This window comes from Monodelphis domestica, chromosome 5 (assembly GCF_027887165.1).
Source record: "Monodelphis domestica isolate mMonDom1 chromosome 5, mMonDom1.pri, whole genome shotgun sequence".
NCBI lineage: Eukaryota > Metazoa > Chordata > Mammalia > Didelphimorphia > Didelphidae > Monodelphis > Monodelphis domestica.
The window spans coordinates 313,304,911-313,325,039 of record NC_077231.1 but is presented as its reverse complement, the minus strand read 5'-3'; the positions used below and the strand labels follow the sequence as shown (position 1 = coordinate 313,325,039).

At 48.2% G+C, this 20,129-nt stretch overlaps 2 protein-coding genes and 1 long non-coding RNA gene across 5 annotated transcripts in view; 2 read left to right on the top strand and 1 right to left on the bottom strand.

The window, feature by feature from the left end:
- The window catches only part of KLHL7 (kelch like family member 7), a 50,500-nt gene extending 47,738 nt beyond the window's left edge, over nucleotides 1–2,762 (top strand). For both annotated transcript variants that reach the window (XM_001363458.3, XM_007505378.3), the window contains 2 exons: nucleotides 874–971; nucleotides 2,376–2,762. In XM_001363458.3, the coding sequence (XP_001363495.1) occupies nucleotides 874–971; nucleotides 2,376–2,659 (382 nt within the window). In that variant the 3' untranslated portion in view covers nucleotides 2,660–2,762. The remainder of the gene's footprint in view (nucleotides 1–873; nucleotides 972–2,375) is intronic.
- On the bottom strand, nucleotides 2,252–5,716 carry LOC130454682 (uncharacterized). The gene is made up of 2 exons (XR_008912529.1): nucleotides 5,473–5,716; nucleotides 2,252–2,820 (listed from the first exon to the last, which is right to left on the bottom strand). It is a non-coding gene; the product is annotated as an uncharacterized LOC130454682 (long non-coding RNA).
- A 107-nt stretch (nucleotides 5,717–5,823) lies between these two features.
- Nucleotides 5,824–19,789, top strand: NUP42 (nucleoporin 42). Of its 2 annotated transcripts, none has more exons than XM_001369896.4 (7): nucleotides 5,824–6,112; nucleotides 8,061–8,301; nucleotides 10,364–10,458; nucleotides 14,343–14,419; nucleotides 15,060–15,146; nucleotides 16,813–16,897; nucleotides 18,152–19,789. In XM_001369896.4, the coding sequence occupies exons 1-7, from the start codon at nucleotides 5,959–5,961 to the stop codon at nucleotides 18,751–18,753; spliced, it is 1,341 nt and encodes a 446-aa protein (XP_001369933.2). In that variant the 5' UTR covers nucleotides 5,824–5,958; the 3' UTR covers nucleotides 18,754–19,789. The 2 variants fall into 2 exon arrangements, with proteins under 2 accessions (XP_001369933.2, XP_056656477.1); XM_056800499.1 differs by lacking the exon at nucleotides 5,824–6,112 and adding an exon at nucleotides 6,188–6,432.
- The last annotated feature ends 340 nt before the right edge of the window (nucleotides 19,790–20,129 follow it).

Below are 20,129 nucleotides of genomic sequence, written 5' to 3'. Positions count from 1 at the left end.
GGCCAGGGCCAGGCCCGCCGAGCGTGCCGAGGAGGAAGAGGTGGCGTCGCTGGGAATTCCTGATCTTGGTGTCTACAGCCAGACCTGCAGTCCCACACAGCCGCGCACACAGTGGGGCACATCCATGGCGTTCCTCTCGGAGCTCTGCTCCGCCTTGCACCCCGCGGCCTCCCGGCTTACAGACGCCTACTCTACCGCCCCCTTCTGGCAGGTGAACAAGCTTTGGCAGCCTCCCAGGCCGGCGCGGATCTTGCGGGAAGAATGCCGCGCGCCTGGCCCAGCCTCTCCCCCATATGGGCCGCCTTACCGGGATCTCATTTTCTTATCCAGAAAAGAAGTTTGCCCCAAGATCTCAGTCCTGCAGACCCCGTGGAATGCCTCATTCTAGAAGCCGGGGGCTTTAGGAGGCGGGCCAGGCCCTCCTAGAGACGCGGCCTCCAGGCAGCCCCATGCTGAAGGCTCAGGAGCCATGGCTGAGGTGGCTCGTCCGGCTTGGAGGGCTTGGAGAAACCGCCAGAGGCTTCTCTGGAGCAGGAAGGTCTTCCTTAGTCATCCAGGGTCCTCAGCAGCATTTTTGTTTGCTCTGCGTGGGGGGCTCCCAGGGGAGGGACCCCAAAGCCCGAGGCCGCGCCTGAGGCACTAGAGGGAAGGACCTCCTTTGAATGAAGCCTCTCAGATGGGGAGAGGATTCAGGCCAGTAGTGTGCGTGTGCGCGCGCGCGTGCACGCAGTTTTATACCATCACCAGCAGGCGTGGATGAGCTCTTGTAGATAGACGCTGGGCACTAAGTGCCTCTTTTCTTGCAGAGGAGATCAAAGGGCCTTTTTTCTTCCTCTGATCCAAACACTCACCGCCTTCCTTTGCTTTTCTCAGGTGGACGGAGCTGTGTCCCATGATCGAAGCCAGGAAGAACCACGGGCTGGTGTTCGTCAAAGACAAGATCTTTGCTGTGGGCGGCCAGAACAGCTTAGGTAGTTCCGGTCCGGGCTCGGGCTGCCCCGGAAGAGCAGTTATACCCCCCCCCTTACCCTCCCCCTCCCCCCGCCCCTGAGTATTAAAGAGTGGCTGAGCTGAAACCCGGAAGCTCGCTGGGGTCCTTCCTGAGCGGGAGACGTAGCAGGCTGCCGAGTGACCTGTGAAAACAGGGTAAAATATCGGCTCTGGAAAAGCTCGCCGCAGATGGGCGGAGCAGCCTGGAAGGCCCCAACTTGGGCGAATGGAGGAGAGGCTTCTCGGGAGATGTGGGCAGGGAAGGCCTGCTTTGGCGGATCTCCTTCCTCCCGCGGTAGCCTCAGCCTCCAGAGCGGGACCCTGGCGTGCCTCAGCACCGGCACCTTCGGGTATGCTGGTGGTGCACCGCCCTCCCAGCCTCCCTTAGAGTCCACCAGGATGCCGGGCTGCTCCTTTGGCCACACGTGTTGTCCCCAGATGGCCCTGCACCTCTCTGGTCCTGTCATGGAGCTGCCCTGGGGAGCTTTCCCGGGCAGGGCTCGCCATCTCTAATAGAATGAATACGGTCCAGGTCCTGGAGATTGGCCAGACTCATCTGGCACCTCCTCCTCCCAAACAGGCTGCCATTTAACCAAAACTCACCTCCTCTCTTAGAACGGATACTAAGGCTCCATTGGGAGGCGGAAGAGGGACAAAGTCTGGGTCACTGGGCGGAGTGACTTGGCCAGAGTCACAGAGCTTAGGAAGCGTCTGAGGTCCCACTGGAACCCAGGACCGTTGTCTCTAGGCCTGGCGCTCCATCTGTGCTCTGAGCCTCTTCACTGCCCCAGGCCACCATTTTTTAACAGAATGTTTAAACATTAATTTTTTCCTTTTTTTCTCCTTGCTTCTGAGTTTACTTTTCTGTTTAAAAGTTTAACGAAAGTAAACCTGTTATTTTACCTTTAAAAATGGTAGACAGGAAGAAGGTGGAGAAGTGAATCTCTTGAGAATCAGGACATTTCCGTCTAGCTTGCAACTTTAACCTGTTTACCAAACTTGACCCATGAAGCAGCTTCCCCCTCCCTTCTCCTGCCTTCTGATGGATAGATCCATCAGTAGAACAAATGGCCGAAGGACAGGCAGGAGGAAGATACAATACATAAGAAGCCCTGAATACTTGTCATCAAGATTTAGATGAAAATAAAATTCCACTGATTATTTTTCTTCAAACATCTATGCGGTTCTGCATAAGAGGCCATCTGTCTCTTCATTTTAAAAAGCATCAGGAAGTGCTGGAATGATTCTAACCCAAGAAAAGTTCCATAAATTGAACTGTCTTTATCAATACAATTGGTGTTGAAAGGCCTTGGAAGAAATATTTACGAAATTGGAGTTATTCATTCTGATCAGATCTCCTAAATTCTTGTTTCTGTCTTTTCAAGGTGGTCTGGACAACGTGGAATATTATGACATTAAGCTGAATGAATGGAAGATGGTGTCACCCATGCCTTGGAAGGGTGTCACCGTGAAATGTGCAGCAGTGGGTGCCGTTGTGTACGTGTTGGCCGGTTTCCAGGGGGTGGGTCGGTTGGGACACATCCTCGAATATAATACTGAAACAGACAAGTGGGTCGCCAACTCCAAAGTCCGAGCCTTTCCCGTAACGAGCTGTTTAATTTGCGTTGTGGATACCTGTGGAGCAAACGAAGAAACCCTTGAAACATGAAGCATTCCCACAGAACGATGGCCTCCTGGGCTTCCGTCTGACTTTTTGGTTACCTTTTTTTAAACTAAACTTTGTAATTGAAGTAAAATCTCTATGAAATGCTTGTTTTATGTGGGTTTTCTTCCTTCAGTTCAGCTGGCCACAATCTAGTAAGAATAAACCTGCAAAATTGCAAGTACTCAATGAACATATAATTGACCAAGGAAGTGTGTTTGTCTTACAGCTTTTACAGGCCCGGATGGGAGCATAGGACGGTGAGGTTGGATCCCTAGTCAAATGCAGGTCCCTCCACTCGTTTTTCTATTTGAGTACATCATTGAAGGCACTGTGCCGCCTGGTATAGGATTTACAGTGTCTGCTTCAGATCACAGCAGCAGTTCTGAGTCAAAGCCAAGATGCTTTGATGGAACAATGTGGTTTTCCCTTAGACTGGGATACGAGCTGAAATAGTAAGGAAATGCTATTTGTCTGTGTGTCGGTGCTGAATGTACTCCATCTTAAAAACTGGCAAGTACATTTAGTCCCAACTTAAGGATGGGGCAGGGGCAAGCACACCCTCACACACGTCTCAAAAAGAAATCCAAATGATGTTTGTTCCCCTCTATGCAATCAGTTTAATTCCCTTTCTATGACCATGCTGGGATGGAAACTTGAATTCTGAAGCTTAGGTTCTTTGCTTTATCGCTAAAATATCTCCTGCAGCGCTCCTCCGTTAAAAGACGTCTCTGCCTTGCCCGCTTCCACTTTCCGTATCATATTTCATTAAGCACCAGGGTGAGGCATCGCCAAGGATAACATTAATAATTGTACCATGTGCATCCCTTGTTAAGCTTTGCACTTCATTAAACTATTATTGATCTCTTCATAGAGGACAGAGTTCACCTAAGATGTGCTCTACCCAATATCTCTGAAACTGTTTGTAAAATGTCAGCCTTCAAGACTTAATGGCTTTTCCATATTTCAGCTTTCAAGACTTGATATCTTTTCCATATCTGCCACTACATAGCCAATAAAATCTTTAAGAAACCTTTCCATGAAGCTCTTCCAGGAACAATTAGTTACTGATATTTTACCTTTAGGGAGGCATGTAGGCCATCAATCATTAGTATTCATAGCTGATATAATTACTATCCTTGTTCAGTAAGGTAGACTGGGCTTAATTTTGCCTTTTCTAGGTTGTAAAGATTGTGTTGAATTAGCATCTGTTTCTAAAGTTTGTAAAATATATTTCTATTTTAATTTTCATTGTATTCAATGATGTTGATACTATTCTAAATTGCTAATTTCAGAAATTAAAAAAAATGAAAAAAGAGCAATAGTATAGTCATTGAGCATATCCATACTGTAAAATTTTTCATTGTACATTCTCAAAACCAATTTCTTTTTCATTAGGCATTTATTTGCAGGGTCCTAACCATGCAATGCAAAGTGATCTGGTAGAAACCCATTTTTAAAAAATTGTATTTAATTCGATGATTTAGAATAATTTTCCATGGTTATAAGACTCATGTTCCTTCCCTCCCATATCTGGTGTGCAATTCCACTGGGTTAGAAACTCATTTTTAAAACATATTAATTGTATTTTTAAATTCAGTTCATTGTTAGGGTTTTGTTTGCAATGAATGTCTAGGGGAAGCATAAAGGAAAATGTTATTCCTCTTTGTGTGTGTGTGTGTGTGTGTCCCAATCACAAGTATGGAAGTGGTTCTGAACTGGTCCATTCCCTTCCTGTAGTGCACTGGGCTCTGGGACTCTTCCAGGAACTTGTTAATGACTAAAATGGTGGCTCCACCTGCACAGGCTCCCAAGCCAGGGCCTTGCCTTTTTCTTTACGCCCTGGTTCCTGAAGTTGGGTACTTTTTTGAGGTCTTTTTTTTTAAGGAGACTTTTGCTATTTCATATTAAATGTTTTGGTGACCGGCACCATTCAGGGCTCTATCTCTAAGATGTCATAGCACCCAGACACCACAGTAGCCATTACTGCCACCCAAAAGACAAGGATCACTAACATAACTGCCACCAACCCAACTTGAAACAACTTAGTGAAACACATTTGGGCCATAAAATCATTATGATCAGTGAACGTTGGTTTTCATGGTTGTTCCTAATTTGGGGTATTAGAATATTCCCATAATATACTATTTGGTGGCGCCGGTAGGGGCCTCATTGGAGACGGGAGATCCTGGGTTCCAATCTAGCCCCCAGGACTCAGCCCTACTGGCCAGCCTTACTGCTGGGGAACCCAAACAAGTATGGATTCTAAGACAGAAGGTTGGGGTTAAAAATAGTCACAGGAGTTAATTGGTCAGAACGTGTTCAGTTTTCTCTTTGGAATTGGGGCGTCCTGCTTTTAGCCAGTCAAACCCCTGTGCCTAGGCAGCCAGGGAAGAGGAGCCATTGTGCATTCCGCCTCCCCAGCCCTCCTGGCCAGCTTTTCAAGAGAATTCCCCGGGTTTTTGGAACAGCGTTTGCCATCTCCCAAAGGCCCGTCTCCATCCTCTGGCAGAGCCGCCCCGGCTTGTGGCTACCCAGTGGGGGTCAGGGCTGGTAGCCTCTAAGGGGTGTCTGGGGGGAAGAAGGGGGGGCTCACTGTAACCCGGGAGGCCTAGGAGCCCACTCTCGGGTCCCCGACCGTCCATTCTCCGCGTGGAAATGGGGGATCCTGACATCTCCCGGGCCTTGGGAACAATCATGACCCCTCTGCTGCCATCTTGCAAATTATTTAAGGAAAAGAGCCCTTCCCCCCAAAGGTCAGAGGTCACCCTCTGGCCCTGAACAGCGTTCCTCATTGTAACGGGGCGTTTTATACGAACTAGACTATCTGAATCCCAAGGGAGGGACAGGGAACTTGTCCTTCCCGAGCCCCAGTTTCCCCTTCTGCTTGGCTTCAGAGCGTCCGAGGGCCGCCTGCTACTAGGCAGTAGCGGGGGGAGGGGAAAGAGCAGCCACTATCGAAGTAGCAGGAATGAAAGGGTTGTTAACTGAGCATGCGCCTCCCGACCGCGCGAGGCCGTTAGCTGCGCATGCGTACACAGCCAAAGGGCCTTGGAGCCTTTTGCGCCGTTAACGGTCTAAATCAAGAGCCCGGCATAGAGGTTCGGCGACGTCCTAGCCTAGGGCTCGCTCCCTGATTGGGCGTGCGGATCAAGGACCCGCCCCCCAAAGCGAGCGCGGGCACCGGAAGATGACGCAGTCAGGGGCGGGGCTTCTCGCCTCGGTGGAGGCGGGGGTCAAGCAGCAGGAACCGTGAGAGGCCGTTGCGGGCGTACGTCTGGTCTCGCTCGGGCCTCGCCGCCGCCATGACCATCTGCCACTTCTTCCTGCAGGGCCGCTGCCGCTTCGGGGAGCGCTGCTGGAACGAGCACCCACGCGGGGGCGGCGGCAGCGGCGGCGGCGGGGGCGGCGGTGGGGGGCGGTCTCCTGCGCAGCCGCAATACGCGGCGGCCCCCTCCGGTACGGTGACCCCTTCACGCATTAAGTCCTTGCTTTATACCCGGGTCTAGGCTAGGCCCAGGGAGCAGGAGTCGAAGGGCACGAGGCTGACCCCATCCCGGCACACTGCAAGACCCCAGCCGTCCCCGTAGCGTAGCGTAGTGAGAGACGCAGCCCCGCACGTGGGGCCTCAGTCTGCCCATCCGCCGAATGGGAGCTAGCCCCCTTCCAGGACTAAACCTGGCTTGGGAAATTGGTGCCGTGATTCGGCCCGTTTCACGGATGGGAAAACTGAACCCAGAAGCGACTAGCTCACGATCCCAAGGCCAGCCCAGTGCACGGTAGGACTGGGAGCTCGAAGGAGACGGAGGAGGACAGACTAAATAGAGCTAGGCGGAGAAAGGGCAGAAAGGCCTGTTGGGGCAAAACGGACTAGGGAAGGTTGGCTTGTGCCCCTGGGGGGCAGAGAGGGGGTTCAGGTACCACTAAACCCCCTAACTTCTGGACTTCTCTGGTATCTGCCCATGCCCAAGCCTCACCTCACACCAAGGGTAGCCCTGTCTCAAACTAAGGGGTCTCCCCCCCAGTCAGTTTGGGGGGAACCCTCCCTGAAGCCAGCCCAGCAATGTCTTCTCTAGATCACAGAGGCACAGCTTGATTGAATTATATTGTACCCTGGGGTGGGGGGTGGATTGTAACAAGGGGAACTCGTACTTCCAGGTGCCCCTCTAGTAGGACCCTTGAACAGAGGTGTTTACGTTCATAAAGATTTGTTGAATGAGGCCATGAGAAATCTCTTTGGGCAAAAGATACCAAGCTGTTTGGTCCCTGTCCCTAATCAGGGTGAGAGCTCTAAAAAATGAAGATGTTAGGTTTAATAATGATTGAAGCTAAGAATAGTGTATAAAGCATGGAGAAAGCATCCTCTTTCTTCAGATATCATTATCCACATCATGAGAGAAACCCTTTTAGAGGCTTTTTGCCATCCCAGAGGATTTGAAGGAGAAAAATAAAAATTTCCTTTTAACCCTATATTGGGAGATGCCTTCCAACAACCCCTTTTCCTTTTCTCTTTAATAAGTTGTTTAGAATGAAGATATGAAATTCACTGGTTGAGGTTTTCCACCATCACTTCATTTCTCAAACTAATCTCAAGGAATTCAGTCAGGGAGAAAGAAAAATTACTCTCACTTCAGATTCTTCACCCTCAACTGGGGAATTTTTATATAAATGATATGAGGGAACTAATGAGAAGAAAAAGAACTCTCTGTGGACAGTACCAAGGAAAAATTGCAATCCACTCATTGTGATCATCTATCTTGTCTCTGAGAGTAAACCATTGGTTTATAGTAACTCTACCTCAACATTAACTAAAAATTGCTGATATTGGGAAGATTTGAAGTATCGCACTAACATGTAATTTACACCCATAATCTCTGCAAACCAGCAGGGGTAACCGTCATTGTCCCTATATTAAAAATTAGAAGACTCAAGCACATCACAATTAGTGGCAAAGGCATCCCCTGCCTAGGACACTAATTTAAGAAACCAGAGGTTACCTCCCTGTGCTTTTTAGCTTTAGCTCTGGACTATGCATGCTGCACTGGGGAACAGTTTTTAAATTCTTATGCTTATGTCAGCCCGGTCTTAGTGTACTATTTTGCTGTGAGATTATAGCCCTTTCAATTCTGTTTAATAAAAATGGGAGTTTTGCTATTATTTGCTTCATTGCTAATACACTTAAATCAATTGTACCATCTTCGATTTTGCAAGTGATCAAATTTACCAATGTTATTTTAAAAAACTAGAAATGCAATCTTTGTTTAATTCCTTCTTATTCTCTAGTGCTCTTAAAGATACAATTAGATGAAATATAATGCATAGTTCTATTTCTGTAAGGCATGTGAAGATTTTTTAATAAAAAGGAATGACCAATAGAATAATATTCAGGTTTTATTTTTTATTTTAGGTTGTAGCAGAGGGGGATGGAGCAACAGTTCTCAGAGATATACTAATGTCATCCAACCATCTAATTTCTCCAAATCTGCAACTTGGGGGGGCAGCAGAGATCCAGGGAAGACATTTTTTGGGTCCTTTGATTCAGGGGCATCGAGTAGTGGAAGCAGGAATTTGGGGTTTTCTCAGACTAGATTCTCTGCATTGAACCCTAACCAAGTGGATGGGCAGAAAGATGACGACGATAAACTGATGTAAGTGGTTTTGGAGAGAATTATTACTAGTAGTGAAAATCCTTTCTTGTCATTTGTACACCATTAGCTAGTTTCTGTTGTGCTTTACCTTTGTGTGCAACTCTTACCTGGATTATCTCACTTGACCTCTGTTATAGCCAATTCTGTATGCCTTTTTAGAGATAAGACATCCTGGTGATATGGTACAGTTTACCTAAGGCCACAGCAAAACCAAGGTATTTGGACTTCTTCTGAGCATTTTGACTCAGGACTCTCCATGGCCCCACAGTGCTTTTTTTAAAGCATCATGGAAGCTCAAAACTTTGGATGTTGTTGCTCAATTGTGTCTAACTCTGTGTGGCCCCATTTTGGGGCTTTTTCTTGGCAAAGGTAGTGGAGTGGTTTACCATTTCTTTCTCCAGCTCATTTGACAGATGAAACAGGCAAACAGGGTTAAGTGACTTATCCAGAGTTACAGCTACTAAGAGTCTGAGGCTGGATTTAAATTCAGGTCCTCCTGACTCAGGCTATTCTTTCCACTGTGTGACCTAGCTGCTGCATGCTGAAAACTAATTGTATTTATTTTTTTTCTATTTATATAAATAATGTATTTATTTTTATAGATGCCGAAATTCATAACTACTTGCTTAAATGCTTTAATGTGTTGCAAATCTGAAAAGTACTATTTAAAATATCTGAATCTGTGATCATTTGTTTTGTTACTTGTTTTTTTAAACCCATATCTCTGTCTTGGATTTGATTCTAAGTATTAGATTTCAAGGCAGAAGAATGGTAAGAGCAAGGCAAAGGAGGTTAAGTGACTTGCCCAGGATCACTTAGCTAGGAAGTATCTGGAGTAATATTAGAACTCAGGACCTTCCATTTCCAGGCCTGGCTCTATCCAGTGAGCCATCTAGCTTGTTTTTCTGTTCCGTTCAAAGTAATAGAAGGCACAACTTGCTTCATTCTTATATAATAGATTGAAGACTTTTTGAAAAGTACAGTTTTATATAATCAGTGACGAAAATGGCTTCAAAGTTGGTCACTGACACTAGGATTTGGGAATTGATGGTTGACTTCCTTCAGACTAGTATCCCACCCTAATGAGGGACTTAAATAAGCCAGCTATTTTCTTACAGGCTCTTTTCCTTTCTAAAACTATCCCAGAAAGGCTAGGGAGCAGTAGCTCAATAGTAGGCATTATGAGCCCAGTCTGTAATTGAAAAATAACAGCTTTTCATAGTTTGGTAAGGGTGATAAAATCCCAAATTCAGTATGATAACTTGTTACCCAGCTTTATTTGTTGTTGTTTTTTCCATTTCTATGAACTACTGCGTTACCATTTTCCCAGTATAATAATGTTCTTGACAGTAACTGAGGCACAGCAGCTAAATCAGCAGGGAAAGAGAAATTCAAGATTGTTTATTTTGTTACATTCTCATTCTTTGGAAATATATGTCATCAGTATATGGTAACTAAGGGTATTCTGATTAGCCCAAACACTTCATTCCCTGCCTGCTGAATAAGAATTTCCTGTTGTTTGAAATCGGAAGGAGGATGTGCTCTCCATTGTTGATAACAATGGCTATGAGGCCTGAGCACTGCCAGAACTAGAGACAAGCAAGGGAGGCAGCTGTGACTATAGAGGACAGAGTGGAGGAGGCGTGTTATTATTTTTGTAAACTCTCATGTTCTTAATGTCAGAAAATTCCTCTCCAAGGGCCCTAGATGGTTCTTTTATGCTATAGCAGGTTGCATGTTTTACTCTGAAGGCTGAATGTTTACATAGATCCTAATAGATGGGCAAAATCTGCAAATCTTTCCAGTGTTGCCATGACATTTCTTTGCATTTTAAAGAATAGTATTCAGATTAAAGAGCAAGTTAAGTCTAAATATATGTGTGTGTCTGTGTATGTGTATATATATACATATATACGTATATATAAAGAGAGTCTATTTTAAATGTATTGGTATTTTTCTGTGTTATTTAAGTTGTTAAAATAGACTTCTTATTCTCAAAGTAGTTTTTTTTTTTTAATGTAGCATTCTGAAGTGTGTTTTATTGCTTTTTTTCCCCCATCAGTGAAGGAATAGTAAAAGACATGGAGGTTTGGGAATCTTCAGGGCAATGGATGTTCTCTGTTTACTCACCAATGAAAGAAAAGCCAAATATATCAGGTAATACAGGAATTATAAGTTTATATATTTGTGGTTCATAACTTCTAGCTGTTTTCCTATTAGCTGCAGAGAAGGTGCTTAACCTACAGTGGTAGAAGGAGTTTCCTCATCTGGGAGTTCCCTCTGCTAACTATTTATTGTACATATAAGGGTGTAGATGAAATCTCTGCCCCCCACATGTCCTTTTTCAGAGTGAGAGCAAGAAACTGTATGGACTGCAGCTCCCTGTGGCAGGCTTCAGTCTCCTATGCTGCCTTGATTTGCCTTTGGTGCATCTGTTGAGGAACTAGGGAGCTAAGCTTGAGGAAAGGGGATTCTTTGAGAAATCATGGTGGTAGCTGCTAGGGGAGACTTTTGTCCCGTACCGCCTCGGCTGTTGCTATCCCTTCTCTGGGATGCCAAAATGTAGATGATCAGAAACTTCCAGATGTGAGAGAATTAGGAGCGATTGGGCCCCATCCAAAGCCCTGAAGACCTAGTTATCCTCCATACTTTCACCTTACCGGTGGTCCTTGGGGGCTGGGCCTCCCTTGGTGCACACCAGCCCTCTGGCCCCAGTCAGACAAAGGGTAGCCACTGGCGGCTGTCCCACTCCACAGGGTAGACTACCTGTTTGGCCCCTCAGCCCCAGTGGGGTTATCAGAAGCAGCAGTCCTGACGTTCATGCCAAGGCAGTACACAGGCTTGGGCAGGTAAGAGCAGTAGTAGGACAAGTATGGAGGTGGGGTAGCAAAGTAGAATCGAGAGCAAAACGCCCGGGGCTCTGCGGGAACGAGAGATTGCCAGGTTCTGTGCGTGTCCCGGCGGCGAGGCCCCTTTCTCAGGGGCAGACCTGTCAGCACCTCCATTCTGCTCATCCCCTGCTGCCAGCCAAGAGTTGGAAGGGCCCCGTTCTGCCCCCCATTTCACAACCTCTGTGGCACCCAAGGTCAGGGGTAACCTGCGGCAGCCTCAGCCTCTCCTTCAGAGGTTCGGCTTCCTAGCATGTTGATCCAATTATCTCTCTTTGGGACTGGTTAATGGCTAAAGTCTCCCTAGTACTAATCTCTCCCCCAGCCTATCTCCTAACCTTCTGCTTTTATCCTCGTTATCCACAGTAATAACGTTGGGCAAAACCTCTCGTCTCCCCTCATCTCTGTTCGGCTTGGCCATCCCTTTTATCAGGTCCGTCCTGCCCATTTGGCCTCCTGATATCCTCTGCTTTCCGTACAAGTTCTCAGAAACCTTGCGCCAATTAGATGATTAAAGCTGGCCTTTTCCCTCCGGCAGACTCGCAGGACCAGGAAGCCCCTTACTCTCCTTGCTTCCCATTAGTTGTCTACATCTTCACCCCATGAAGTGAAGGGGGGCCCCCTGGCCCCCGAGCAATGTGGGGAAACCTGTAGACCTCCTCTCACAATCCCATCTTTGAGTGCATAAAATGTGGGATTCTGGATGAACCACTTATTGAAATGCAGCTGATACCCCAATATTATTTTCTAAAAGAAATTCACAGACTACAGCTTAGGAAGCCTTGTCCTCCTGTCCGTGGGTCAATAAGGGAAAAGGGAACAAGCCTAAAGTGCCTGCACTGCCCGGCGCTTCACACGTATTATCTCCTTTGATGCTCACAGCCCCGGGAGGGACAGAACATGCCTTCCCTCTTCTGAATTCCGTGCCATCCCCCAAGAGCGCCCTCTTCCCATCCTTGACTCCAGGATCCACCCAGGCCTTGTGCCCTCCCTAGCCCGTGTTCAGTCCAGATGGTCGGGGTACCGGGCCCCCTCCTCACTGAGGTTCTTCTCCCCCATGCTGTCTCCCAAGGGCTGTTTGACGTGTCCTGTCCTGGGAAATGGCATGGAGGAGAGAAGAAACCTTTATGAAGCACCGGATGTGTCCAGTGTGTTGGCATTCCTGCCAGTGCCGCTTTGTAGCATCTCGTCTGGCCTCGCAGCCCTTCTCTCCTGAGGCTCCTCCTCCCTTGGGTCTGCCCATGGCTCCTCGCCTCCTCCCTCACGCAGTCAGCTCCAGGGACTGCCCTCCCTGTCTGGCCTGGCCTTCCTCCTCTGCCCTCTGGATCCGGGAGCAAGACCCGCCCTCAGGTGTGGCTCTCCCTGGTGTGTCCTGTGTCTGTTTTGGTCGTCTCTGATGCTGAGCCCATGAGTGAGGCCTCGGTATCCCCACTGCTGAATGCATGTTAGCCCATCCCTGCCCTCTGATAGCGCAGAACCAGGGGCATGATGGTCCGGGGAAAGGACACATCTCTGCTCTGCACACACTTGGGGGTTCCCTAGGAGAGCTGTAGTATCAGGAGAAAAATGGTTGAAAGAAGACCAGCCGGAGAAGGGTCTTTCTCGACTGGGTGTGGGCAGAGGGCAGGGCCAGAGACCCAGAAGGATGAGGCAGAGATGAGAGGGTGACTTGGGGTCAGAGGACCTGGGTTCAAATCCTGCTTGGATGACTTTGGGTGAGGAACGCAGCCCCTCAGAGCTCTGTTGTCCTCATGTGTAAAACTGAAGAGGTTGGACACGATGGTCCTGAAGGTCCTTTCCAGCCCTCTGTCTGAGAGCCCGTCGTGGCAGAGTGGGTTTGCTATTGCCATCAGCAATAAATAATACTGTCGGGGCAGGCAGGAGTAGGCCAGACTCAAGGGACAAGGCCTGGGTCAAAGGGTCACATGGGTAAAAGGAACCACGAACTGGGCTCAGCTCCCTAAAGCCAGTTTGGAGAACCAGGATTTCGCCCTTTGATTTGCCATTGGAATCTCCTGCCGGGCTTTGTGAGGTTATGAACTGCCTTTGGGGCCCAGCGCTGGGAGAGGAGGGAAGGGGCCACAGAGACAAGAATGGAGATGGGAAACCAGCCAGAGGGGCCAGAGAGGAAGGCGAGTCTGTGCCGCCCGGCCCTCTTCCCATCCTCTCAGCAATGGGGGATACGTGACCTGCCCAGGGTCACACAGCCAGGAAGTGTCCAAGACCTCTTGTCTAGTTTGGCTCTGCATCCCCCAAGCCATCTGTTAGTGACCTTCAGTGTAATGCCATTCAGGCCATTCACAAGCGTGACTGGACCTGAAGCTCGCCGTCACTCAGAGCTGGAGCATGTCTGAGATCGGAGGCTTCGCCCTGCTCATCTCTGACCACCTCCTCCCCCTCCTGTTTGCCTTATTCCTCCTGAACTTGGCCTGTGTCTGGCTCGCCTCACCTCCCACAGCTCAGATCCTGGGCAGAGATTTCAGGGATGTTCTACTGAGGCAGGTCGTGACTGGCTCCTTGCCTCCGGGCTGCTCAGTGCACCGAGCACCAGGCCTGGTGGAGTCGGGAGGACCTGCGTTCTGGTCTGGCCTCAGACACTCCCATTGGGTCGCCTTTGCTGCCTTTCTGCCTTAGAACTGATGCGAAGTGTGTCCCAATACCCGTAGTATAGAAAGGCAGGCAGCCCTGCGGCCAAGGCTCCCCAGTGTGAAGAAAATGGGATGTTTGGGTGGAGTGATCGGGCAGGTCCTTGTAGCTCTAAAGAGGCTCTTTTCATTTTACTGATTGAAAACTGTCCCCTGACACGAGTGAGGGCTGGCGGCAAAGCCAAGTGTCAGAGCCGGGACGAAACTGCGTTTCCCAACGCTTGCCCCGGCCCTCGCGCCTCCTGCCCAGGCGGCAGGATTTCCTCCAGGGTGGCGCCTATCCAGCCTCTTTTCTAATGGAAGCTCCTTGAGGCCAGGGACTGGTTCTGCTTGACCTTCAGTCAGCCCCCATCTGCCACGTACCAAATAAAAGCTGTCCACCTTTCTACCCCTTTGTTCAAGTTGTTGAATAAGGGGGAGCAGTAACTTGGGGCTACTTTGTGTCAGTTGTCTGCTGTTCTGCTCAGATTCTCTCCCTGCTGAGATTCCTGCTCATTTGTCTTTGCAGGCTTTACAGATATTTCACCAGAAGAGTTGAGACTTGAATATTCTAACCATATAACCAGCAAAAACTTGCAAAGCTATGTAAGTCGACTTCCTGTTCATTTTACATTTGAACAGCAAGACTAGGCTTCTATTTCCTCTTCGTTTCTGCTTGTTTGCAAGGTTGTTGAATTTTAGTTAATTTTTTCTCCTTGGGGATAGGTTGGTTTATTTATTAACTTTTACTTAAGAAAGGATTTTTCTTTAGATGACCCAGTCAGTCATCTAAGATGTAGCAACTATGGCTATTAGTTTGGAACATCATTAGATTACTTAGAAACCCACTGATCACTCAGGCTTGAAGCTCTTTGTATATGTTAGACAGATAAACCCTCCTGTTCAAGACCTCGGAGAAATAAGCCTTGGCTTTGAGAGCTTTAGTAACCTTAAAAATGTTACCACCTTCTCTATCTTCTTTGGCCTCTCAACACGGGGAGACGAGGAGGATAGGTACATCTGTGCAGGGTCAGTGCCCATTTGTGGGTGGGCTACAAATGCTTTTTATAGCCCCTTTCAGAATAGCAGCAGCAGCAGATCCAATTTTGTTTGGCTTTGTAACTGGAGAAAGTCATACCTAATGGCATTGACGTGAATAGTTCTTTAAATAACAGTTTTGCCTTTGTTCATGTTTAGCATTTATAATATTCCTGACAAGTTTGTTTATCCATTATGTTCATTTCAGCTAAATTCTATCCAGCAATTGGTAAACCTGTGGAAAAACAGGCTACTTGAGCTGAGGAACATAAATACAGCAACCAAAGGAGCCGTGGTGAGGACTGGGGGGTGGGGTGCTGTTATCCTGCCCTTTGAAAAGGAAGAGGTTTTTTTCTCAGTGCCTACTGGAAATATTTGGCTTGCTCCAAATTATCACACGAATGTGGTCCAGGAAAGGGTTTTATTTTGGTTTTGAGAAAGGTTCTCAGAGGTGAAAGTTGGGAGTCAGGACCTCCCACCTTCAACAATGATCACATTTGCCTTCTCTTCTATATTTCTGTCTTCACTGTTTGGCATGCTATTAGACATATTGTGCGTGCTTAACAAATAGCCTGTTTTCTTTTCTTTTCTCTTCTTTTTTTCCCCTTCCTCCCTCCCTTCCTATCCTTCCTTCCTTCCTCTCCTCCCTCCCTCCCTCCCTCCCTCCCTCCCTCCCTCCCTTCCTATCCTTCCTTCCTCCCTCCCTCCCTCCCTCCCTCCCTCCCTCCCTCCCTCCCTCCCTCCCTCCCTCCCTCCCTCCCTCCCTTCCTTCCTTCCTTCCTTCCTTCCTTCCTTCCTTCCTTCCTTCCTTCCTTCCTTCCTTCCTTCCTTCCTTCCTTCCTTCCTTCCTTCTTTCCTTCCTTCCTTCCTTCCTTCCTTCCTTCCTTCCTTCCTTCCTTCCTTCCTTCCTTCCTTCCTTCCTTCCTTCCTTCCTTCCTTCCTTCCTTCCTTCCTTCCTTCCTTCCTTCCTTCCTTCCTTCCTTCCTTCCTTTCTCTCTCTCTCTTCTTTTTTTCTTTCTCTTCATTTGTTTCTTCTTTCTTAAGAATTCTTAGGAAACTTAAGTTTTCAGTTTTAATGATAGTTAAACTTTTTGAGAATAGGAACAACTTAGATTAATTCTAAGCATTTCAAATTTAGTACTTCAAAAGTTATAGAGATTGGTTTTTAAAATGGTTAGTTATAAGTACCTATTCATTGTAATGGCAGTCGTCTTTTATAACTGAACGCACTTGAGAATGCATGTATTCTTGGTCATTTATCAAAATCAAGAAAAAATGATTCTGATTAGTAGAAGAGTGTTCCAAATTGACCCATTTGTCTCTAATAACACTTAGATAGACTGTATAGGACATAGCAGCCTGTCATTCAAATTATTTTTTTAAATCATCTTAATAGAAAAGAAATTATGTAGTCGAATAAATTATGGTATATTAATGTAATGATGCCATAAAAAAAATAGTAAGAAGCATACTGAGAAATATGGAAAAACCCATTCAAGGAGCAAAGCCAGAGCCACAGGACTAGAATAAAACTTTATAACAAAAGAAGGGAAAAAAGGAAAAAACCCATCCCAACAAACCAAAGACAGCAGGTCTCAGGCTGACTGACTTGCCCAACAGTCCCATAGCCACTTACTGTCCAAAGCATGCTGAGCCCAGGCCTTCTTGATACAAAGGCCGGCTCTTTGTCCATTATGCCAGACTGCCTCTCGTGAATCTAATTAGTTTGTTTTGTTTCTTTAATTAAATGGATTTTAATCAGGACTCAGAGTTTTATAATGTAGTACCAGAATTTCTTGGTTTGTATCTACATTTGTAGTCAATTCTAAAGTAAACTTAATTTTTTTCTTTCTTTTCTACTTGTATTTAATTAAAGTGAAGTATTTGGGGGTAGTTGTTGTATAGAAAAAGTCCTTCTTGAAATTATTCTTCAAGAATTATATTTGTATTTGTTCTTTAAGCTTTCTAAACTGAAGAATGAAGGGAATCAAGTGGTACCTACATTTGGATTTCATAATCAGCAAACTTCAACATTTGGTTCATCGGGTAAGTTAGAGCGGGCTTCGGGCTTGCTCGACCTCCAAGCTACCTTTTACAGGTTTGTAAGAGCTCTCGGAGGGGGAGGAGAAGGGGGGAGCTCCCCCCCCCCCACCTGTCCTTCGTAGACAAGGCACGAATGCCTTCCTCTGCAGCACCATAAACGAGCGCTAACGGCCTCTCTCCAGGACAGAAGTTGGACATTTTAGGATCAACATTTCAAAGCAGGCTTGGAACGCCCCCCCTTTACCGCCTAGCCCTCTCCTCCTCCTGAAAGAGCCTTTCTAGGCTTGGCCGGGGCTCCGGCCTCACCAACAAGCCGAGGCTGGTGCTGCCATGGCTCTGAGGACCGACTGCAGCCGCAGCCTGGGGAAAGCCAAAGTGCTGCGTGGGGCCGCATTCGCCACCTCTCCTATCTAGTTTTGAGGGAGGGGAGGGCCACCCCAGGAAGAGGACCAGATGTGCCCCCTAGAAGGAGAACAGAAGGGCCGGGGTGCCAGCAGGTGACAGGCTCCGTGCGCAGGGTCGCCAGGTGAAGAGAGCCTCAGGGAGCCAGTTGTTAGAAGGGTGCTCGCTGATGACCCCAGCAGGTGTGCTGGGGCTTATTTACCCCAGCCAGAGAAGGGGAAGGGGCTGCGGCAGAGGCTGCTTAATTGTTTACGGGCCTTGGGAGTTTTCTTGTTTGTTTTGTTCTTGGACTGATTAAATGTGAGACCAGTGGAGGTTGAGAGGCCCTGCCCCCGGCCCGGCCTCATCTTTGGGGCCCTTGGGTGTGTCTCCCCACCCCCGGCCTGGAGCCAGGGGCCCAGGGAGGCGAGGTGTGCTCAGACGGCGGCCTTTGCTTCCTTCCCTAGAGAAGATGCCCAGCAGTGGCGCTGGACATAATGAACAGTTTAGAGGGACTTTGTTCTCTCTCCCCTCCCGGCCCTTTGTCTGCGCCTTCCCTTCCTCCTAATTACTCCCACTGCTGTGGGGCTTTAGGATTCCCAGAGCACTCTCCCCATGGCGGTGCTGGGAGGAGGCAGCGCGAGGCCCCTCGGCCCAGTGTTCTCTCTGAGAAAGCCCAGGCTGGAGTCGTTGAAGTGGCTCCCCCACCGTGACCCAGCCGGCAAGGGCTGGCCTCCTCTAGCAGGCTCTTCCCACCCTGCAAAGGCTGGCCCCCAAAGAGCCCCGAATGGGAGCGGGGCTCAAAGGGGAAGCGCTGAGGAGGCGGGGGGCTTCTCCGCACTTAGCAAGGGTCTTTTCTTTTTCCTGCCACTACAGGTTTCCCCGTGAACACGAGCACCAGTAGCGGTGCTCAGAATTTTAGTTTTAAGCCAACTTCGGGATTTAGTGCTGCCCCATCTGGCAGCAGCACCTCGGTCTTTGGGGCTCAGGGGATGCCGGCTGCTCCAGCCCTGACGGGTGCGTCTTCTAATTCCACCATCACCACCTCTGCTCCCACTTCCTTTGGATTTGGAGAATCGGCAGCTGTCTCTGCAGCATCTTTTTCATTTAAAAGCCCCGAAGTTTTTAGCTTTGGCTCAGCTGGGTTTTCAGGATTTCCTGCTCCCCCCCCACTAGCCCCAGCAGGTGCCACAGCCAACCCTGCCTTCGGGGGAGGTAGCAGTGCTGCTGGAGGCAGTGCCTTTCCCCCCTCCAGCTCAAGCTCCGGTGCCACCTTATCTGGACTGCCCGCCAGTACCTTTGGGTCTGGTGGCCCCTCAGCCTCTCTCCCAGCCTCTGGTGGCAATAACGCAAGCGAGCATTTATTCACACCCAAAAATGAACTGACGGCCGAAGAGCTGAAACAGTTTATGGCCAAGAAGTTCACCTTAGGAAAGGTTCCTCTCAAGCCCCCGCCCGAAGGGCTCTTGAGTGTTTAAATCCAGGAGAGTAGGCTTTTTCAATGGTCATTTGCACGCATGATGACGACTTGTTTACATCTAGGCTCTGCTTAGGGTTTTTTTGGCATTGAAATATTTTCTTTCCCTTGGTTTGTAACTTCACGTCCTTGGCAAGGCCATTCAAGTAAAGTGGAACCACAGCAAGTAACCGTCAGTAGCTGGGGCTCCTCTTCACGAGCCAGGTGTGGCTGGTACAGCGGGCGGCTTTGTCCGGGCCCCCCCACATGCCACGCGAGTTCCCCTGCTGCCTCTTTCACCTCAGCACCCTGACTTTCCGAGAAGGCGCTGTCTTCTGGAACCGAAAGAGAAATGATAGGACAGAATTCAGCGGAGAAGATAGCCAGCTTACACAATGAATAGAAGAGACGTAGAGCTCTCCTTGATGGGAAAGGGAAGGAGAGTTAAGTGGGTGTTTAAATAGAACCTGAGAAGTTTTTATTCCTAGGCAATAATAGGCATTTTTTCCTTCCCAAAAGTTTGTATCCATTTTGCAAAAGAAAAAAGTTTGAATCGTCTGGCTGCTAGTTGAATTATTTTCTGCATTGCTATGATGCCGACCATTTTGATAGCAGAGTGAATGATTGCTGTCATCGTGATCGTCCTCAGTGTCTCATGGGGAAGAGCATCCCCATCTAAGAGATGAATAGTGAGAGACGGAAGGTGTGACCTGCCCCATGAGCTTATGCTGAGTGGATAATGGACCCAGCCTTCCTCGAATTCTGCTTGGGAGCCTTGTGCTGAGAACTGTCGAACACACTGAAGTCTTCTCTTTGTCCTGAGCCTGGGAGGAGTGGGCTATTGTACCGTTTGTCTCCTGTGAAGGACTTAAGGCAAAGACCTGCAATTACCACTTGACAAAATACATTCTAAGTTCTACAGTGTGGGGGTCTCCCACGCCTGCTTTTTTAGACCTGGAGAGCTCCACTGCCAGCACTGGGAGAGGGCATTGCTGCATAGGTTGCTGTCTTTATTGAGCTGTTTTTTTTTTAATGAAAATAAAAACTTTGCCTAGCAACTGTGGTCCGTTTTATATGAATGTAGTCCTAAGAGGGATGGTATTACCAGCCAAGAGCAACAAAGTTTGGCATCCTTTCTGAGTGCCACAGAGGGACTGACTACCTGCCAGGTCCAGGGCTGGACCTCTGTGCCATTCTAGCCAGAATTTGAATTGAACCCAGAGCTGCCCCAAAGAGGTCTGTCTTGTGTCCCAGATGAGAACTGTCTAAAACTCCTGGAATGGAAGGTGGGCCGTCCCAGGATGACAGTCTCATGGTGACTTCCCAATCCCTGAGAGCAGCCCAAGATGGCCCCCACTGAAGTTCCTGCTCCTACCCAGATCCTAAGCTGGACCTCCA